Here is a 7,090-nt window from a genome sequence, read left to right as displayed (position 1 = left end):
CTCAAATCCAGCTAAATGCAGTCAAATTGATTGGGCGGCGGTACATGATACAGATGGACAATGACCCAAAACATACAGCAACTGAAAGCCGCTGCAGCAAAGGCCTGGCAGAGCATTAAAAAGGAGGAAACCCAGCATCTGGTGATGTCCATGTGTTCAAGACTTCAGGCTATCATTGCCAGCAAAGGGTTTTCAACCAAGTATTAGAAATGAACATTTTATTTCCAGTTATTTAATTTGTCCAATTACTTTTGAGCCCCTGAAATGAAGGGATTGTGTTAAAAAAATGTTTAGTTGCCTCACATTTCTATGCAATCGTTTTGTTCACCCCACTGAATTAAAGCTGAAAGTCTGCACTTCAACTGCATCTGAGTTGTTTCATTTAAAATTCATTGTGGTAATGTACAGAACCAAAATTAGAAAAAGTTGTCTCTGTCCAAATATTTATGGACCTAACTGTAAATGGCACCTTAATCAGTTGTGTAAATCAGGTATACAACTGTTATTAGGCAACTGGCCAGAAAAGTGCAAGATGAGCACGGCCTACTCATAAAACTAATGGTGTTACAATACCCTACGCATTACAGTATACTGTGTATTTTTATGACTTTCAGACCTCTTTTCTTATATTTTGGTTGATCTCTTTGGCAGATGTGATTATGGACTAGTGTGGATGGCAAAGAATGCACTTCTCTTCTCTTCTTGTAATTTTTGCCTCAGCTCATCAGAAGTGCTTACCTTTCAAAGAAACGTAGTATTTAGATAGAAAGTGATCTTACCCATAATACCATCTGGCATTAACCATTAACACATTAATTGTAGCCACATTTCTAAATGTAAATGAATCACAGAGAGACTATAATAAGATTTACATTTAATTATAAAATAACACTGTACATCAAGGGAGAAAGCTTCAAATTTAAGACAAGAATACAGAAAAAATTTAAATATTATTATATAAATTGCAAAACTTTCAACCAAATTAATGAACAATACACGTTAAAGAAGTATTTTTACAAAAAAAAAGAAAGTATCAATTTTTGGTATGTAAAAATACAAAACAAAAAAAGAATTACACTGGTCAAAACATAATTACTTTGTGATTTTATCATGCCTGGTGTATGTTTTAGGAAATCATGGTGACAGAATTTACACATAAGGCACCTTTGGAAAAAAATCACTATTGCAAGAAAAGAACCGACTATTGTAAAATATTCAGCAAATACTTAATTCCAAAAACATGTGGTGTTTTTAGATTTTCAAGAAGATTCTTTTTCCATCCACTTGTGAGGCTTACCTCTTTGTAAGAACACATCAGCCTTTTCAGAGTCAACACTTTGCGAAACAAGGGGTTACACCATGGGCAGGACCCAAGTAAAAGTTAATTCCTTCTTTCCTTACATGTGTTTGACTCTCTCGTTTTTATTTGTGACAGAAAACCACAAGTTGTAAGAGCTTTACCAAAATATACTGTATAATGAGCCACTGTGTTTAAACGATTCCAATTAAGCATCGGCATGGGGCTCAGTGCTTTGAAATGAATAGAATGCAGCTAATCGCCAAAACCCACGAACTTATGAATGTGAATCCGCATTCCTTTTTAATCCAAAGCAAATACCAAACAGTTCTTATCACTTAATAAATGCTACCCCTGTAAAAGTATCAAGTGTTTGCTGCAGAAAATACCTAAGCCTTCTGTGTGGATTTTACATAACATTAAAGAGTTACAAGATACTGTACTTGATAGGTATGACTTCAGTCTTGAAACCTGATATTTTATTATATCATGTCTTTATCTTATATAAACAATCCTTAGCAAAGCTTGTGTATAATAAATGTAAAGGTGCATGTTGGCTCAACTGTTCAACATTTTTCCAATTTTCTGCATTCCTTGGCATGCAGCAATAAATACTTTGAAACACTTCATGCGTTCCTAAATGGCCTGCCTTTCATGAATCAACAGGACATTTGCTAATGAAGATGACAAAAGCTGAGCCTTTCACAGACTAACAGATCGAGAATCAGAGAGCATAAAATTGCATGTTAAAACAGTATATCGTTTTTATGAAGATATTTGGCTTCAAAACTCAAAATTTAAGAAGTCTAACCAGATTTCAAATTATTTTCTTAACTGTGTTACATATGGACAGTTCAGGACATCAATACTGTGCCTTATTAAAATTATAGAAAGTACAGTAGAAACTGCAATAAACAGCACCTTCAAGAGCAGGATGGTGCCAGTCTATAAACTTTGGAACCAATTACAATGTGACATCCATGGGGTTTTGTGGGCTAAAAAGAAAAAGATACTATCAGAAGTAGCATAGCATTCTTAAATCCACAGAAACCCATCCTGGCAGCACTGGGTGCAAAGTAGAAACCAGCCCTGGGTGCGGTGGGACCCTATTGCAGGGCCTACGCACACACTTACACTCACTCGGATTAAATTGTTAGATTTGATTTTTAACCTAACAGGCAAAAATTTTTCTGATGTGGGTGGAAAACTGAAATATCGGGAGAAAAACAAAGGCACATGGCAAGAATGTAGAAACGCTATAGACATACAGATCGGGCACAGAATTTACACCCAGGATGTCAATGCCCTAACCATTGGGCGATCTGAACACTTCCCAAGTGAAAACACAGGCACCAAAGTTAGTGGGGCCATCAGCAAGTAAAGCCAATGTCATATTACACGGCTTCTAGTCATAGGATATGTCACGACTTGTCACTGGGCCATGTCAGTTTAAACGACTGAAAATTACTGCCCCCGTCACATTTACTGACTGTGTGCCGACCTTCTAGCACAGTCGTGTTCAACCCATTTTCTGACAGCCAATAATGTACTGTCTGATGTAGCCGATGCTGTATGAAGGGTCAACAGCTATGGTTAGTTCAACTGCAATCTCTACCCTTTTTTCTATTTTTCCATTCTGTTGTGGTACAAAAAAACACAAGACATCGGACATCTTCTGTTTGTGTAGTCCAAAACGCCTGCGTTGCTTATTCCTTGTTGCTGCATTATATGCATTGTCCTTCCAGATGAGCATTCATTGGTTGTCAACTCTCATGTACACAGAGTCACTCCTACCTGTTTGATTTTGTCTGAGTAAGTCGCAGACTGGTTACACTGCATGTTACATGACTGACTTCATGGGTGCATTTCTCCAACTTCCTCTGACTTGCTAAAATTATGTAAATGAAAGCTATGACTGGAAATCACTTGGAAAAGTTGAATAATGTGACATGGCATTAAAACAGCCTAGACAGAAAGTCATAGATGAGTGAGCTGATATCATGATATTGTCATGTAAAACACCATACTACAAAACTGACAGGTTAGAAATTGGGCTACTTTGTAGGTGCCAGCTAAAGCAGTATTTACTGTACACTTTTTCAATGGACATGTGGAAAAACGTTTGTCGCTAACATGTAAGTAATTGCCTTTTTTCAGCTGAAGAACAGATGAATCATTTCTTAAAACTAATACCTTAGTTCCTGATATCATTTGTTCATTTTGTGCAATTTTAACTATAAGTGATAGAGCTGGTAACACTAACACCAACATTTGACATTTATTTAGACTTACATGTTGCACTCTGCTTCAAAGCTGTAATTTTAGCTCTGGTTCAAAACAAGCTCTAATAACAACAAAGCATTTTCTTTCCATCAGCGTAGTAAATTCAGTTATGCAAACATGAAATGCATAAGAATTTATACACAAATCACAAGTTAATGATTTTAAAAGCAGTTAGACATCAATCTGTAAAAATTGTCTACTTCATTATGTACACCAAAATGTACATTAAAATCGATATTAAGATGACACAGTTGCTTGCAAGTAACTTTTAAAAAATCTTTGTAAAATTATTGCTATTTTGTATACAGGCTGATGGATCTATACCATGATCCAGTGATGCATTGCCTAGAGGAAGCAGCAGCTACAACTACCGATTACAAATGTCAAAATCAACATACCTTCCAACATAAAATTACAAAAACATCATTTGTTAATTGGACATGTCTCAGATTTCCAGATAAAGTAAATCAGGAGCTGTAATATCTGAAATAATTACTACTGTATATCAGCATGTTTCTTAGTTGCCCCTAAAAATAAAGTAATACCAATATAAAAACCACAAAGTCTTGAATACTTGTTAGTGTTACTGTGTTTTTTGGTTTTGTGACATTGTGATTAAAATGGATATGGTCCCACTATTATTGTCAGCCTTAACAAGGAACTCGACCGATAGTTGAGAAGAGTGTTGGATGTGATCATCTCAAGGTCAACGATGTACTCCCTCGGTCCAGTCACAGGTTTGACCAAAACAAGCATGGCATTGACATTGCTGGATTGCTAAAGGACACAGAAAACACAAAACACAAATGTTCATTTCAAATGAAATATTTCTGGAATAGATGAACACATGCTGTTGGCTTTCAATGCCTCAGGGACTCAGTCAATGGAGAACTGATTAATTAAAGTTAATACCTAACTAAACAATGTTACTTTTTCAAAAATTCATCAAAAAATCAACACACTTTTACTATGAATTAGAAATATAGTGCAATAGTTTTGCTGTATGTCAGATTTAAATACTGTATTCAGCTTCTGAACAATTACATAAAATATATATATAAAAATGACAAATTACAAAACAGGCATAGATGGATAAATATTATCGGCCCAAGTTCTAAAATATTAGGAAAACCAGTTATGCTAAATTGAACCTCTTCAGTAAGGCGCTTTTTAATGACTTCAACATATTGACTAACTATTGGGCTGGGTGCAGAACATTCCAGAAGCCACTGATGTTACTTATTCTTGATTTAGAAGTTCCAACAGAAAAGGAAAGCAGTTTTCAATCTGTTATTTTTCTGGAAAATGACTGTTTTCTTGCTTTATTGATAAGGATAACTGAAACAGTTTAAAGTATCCATCCATTTACTAAAACCACCTATTTAATGTAGGCTCAAATTAAAAAAATATGATTTTGAGGGAAATACCATATTCTAGTTTGATTGGATCATCTGGTTATGTCTTACCCTGAGAAAGAACTCTCCCCCTTCATTTCCAGATTTTATCCGAAAGGTGTTGATAGTATTTGCATAGATATTGGTTGCCTGAATCTGAAAGATGTCTGCTGGTATTGCTCTGTCTAAGGGAATGCTCATATATTTATAGACAATCGAATGTGCCAGACCCCTGCAGAGCATATTTCCTGAGGGACAGACACAGCGGCTGTATAAAAGGAAATAAAAAAGGTAATATTACTGGCCTTGAGCTTGTACACAAAATAAACAAGAACAAATAGACTTTAATTAGCTACTGTATGAACAGAGGTGAAAGCCTACTGTACTATAGTACAGTTATGTATTACTTAATTTAATATATTCCTTACATGTGTATAAAACTTTAATTGTGAATACTATAGTCGACATACATATAAGTGTTACGTTTAACAATCTAAGAGTCAAGTTAACTTGACTGTATCCTTACTTTTCTGCTGTACGAATGTATGGTTCCTCACAGCGGTTCCTTGGATAACACCGATGACCACCATAATAGTTCCAACACATTTCATCCTCTCCACAGACATTTCCTGTTCCTGTTTCACACTCATTTATATCTGTGCATTAAAAAAAAAGAAAACAAAATTAACCATTTATTAATGACCTGATGTCTAAATCAAGTGATCATCATTATCCACATATGTTTTGTTATACAGAATATATTGGCACTAATATTATGATAATATTAATCCTTTTTTTTCATTTCATACATGCAGCATTTCAATTGACTAATCATTTAATTGTAGATGTTTTATTGCGTTAATCCTGTAAAGTTTTCATTTCAAAGAAAAGTTGATGAGATATTTGGTCATTCAGGCTGATTCCAAACAATTTCCCCCTGCTATCTAAAACCAAACCAAGTGAATACCACTTAATCTATCTCCTTTTTGCCATCTTCATCGACAAATTTGCAACAACACTTTGCACAAATGGGGGGTCAGTACAACTTCATCAACTTGCCACGCTTATTTATTTGCCCAATGATGATGCTTCAGTGAAACTCCAAATCATTCTATAAAACAGACATCTTGCTTTTGTTTTGTCTTAACATCTCCTATATTTTATGCATTTGTACAATGTATGGCCAAAAGTATGTGGACATTCTCCAAAGTATTGTGTTCCAGTGTTTCAGCCGCACAGATTGTTAACAGGTGCATAAAATCAAGCACATGGTATGGCAATCTCCATTGCCAAACACTGGCAGTAAAATGGATTCTATTCAAGAGCTTTGTGACTTTAAACATGGTCCTGTATGATGCCCCCTTTTCCATAAGTCAGTATGTAAAGTTTCTGCTGTGCTAGATCTACCCAAGTCAACTGCAAGTGCTGCTATTATTATGAAGTGGAAACATCTAGGAGCAAAAACATTTCTATCACAAAGTGGTAGACCATGCAAAGTCACCAAGGGCCGCCAAATGCTGAAGTGCATAGCATGTAAAAATCGCCTATACTTTGTTGCATTATTCATAACTGAGTTCCAAACTGCCTCCGGGAGCAACAACAGCACAAGGCTTGTGTGCTGAGTGCTTCATGAAACTTCCAGGGTCAAGCAGATACACAGAAGTCTAAGATCACAATTTGCAATGCCAATTGTCAGCTGGAGTGGTTTAAAGCATGCCGCCATTGGACTCTGGAGCAGTGGAAACATTTACTCTTGAGTGATGAACCACACTTCACTATCTGACAGTCTGATTAATAAATTTTGGTTTACTGGATGCAGGAGAACAGAACCTGCTGTACTGCATAGTGCCCACTGTAAAGTTTGGTGGAGAAGGAATAATGGTCTGGGCAGGGCTAGGCCCCTTGGTTCCAATGAAAGGTACTGTTAATGCTACAGCATACAAAGACATTTGTATGCCCCTGGTTTTGGACTGGGAAAGACAGGTGGCTACAATCTTCTGGCCGTATAGTGTATATGTATAGAGAGCTACAGAGAGATGGAAACTGACACAGGACTTAAGTGATCACCAGGTAAATAAAAATTGCTTCCCACATAGTAAATATGAAACAGAACAAT

At 36.0% G+C, this 7,090-nt stretch overlaps 1 protein-coding gene across 3 annotated transcripts in view; it reads right to left on the bottom strand.

The window, feature by feature from the left end:
• Positions 1–1,027: 1,027 nt before the first annotated feature.
• Positions 1,028–7,090, bottom strand: part of efemp1 (EGF containing fibulin extracellular matrix protein 1) — a 145,553-nt gene continuing 139,490 nt past the window's right edge. For all 3 annotated transcript variants that reach the window (XM_051919623.1, XM_028820153.2, XM_028820151.2), the window contains 3 exons: positions 5,501–5,630; positions 5,047–5,242; positions 1,028–4,357 (listed from right to left, as the gene is read on the bottom strand). In XM_051919623.1, coding sequence (XP_051775583.1) covers positions 4,196–4,357; positions 5,047–5,242; positions 5,501–5,630 — 488 coding nt within the window. In that variant the 3' untranslated portion in view covers positions 1,028–4,195. The remainder of the gene's footprint in view (positions 4,358–5,046; positions 5,243–5,500; positions 5,631–7,090) is intronic.

This window comes from Erpetoichthys calabaricus, chromosome 15 (genome assembly GCF_900747795.2).
Source record: "Erpetoichthys calabaricus chromosome 15, fErpCal1.3, whole genome shotgun sequence".
In the NCBI taxonomy this organism is placed as follows: Eukaryota; Metazoa; Chordata; class Cladistia; order Polypteriformes; family Polypteridae; genus Erpetoichthys; species Erpetoichthys calabaricus.
The sequence above is the reverse complement of the archived record's forward strand: the minus strand, read 5'-3'. Positions and strand labels throughout refer to the sequence as shown.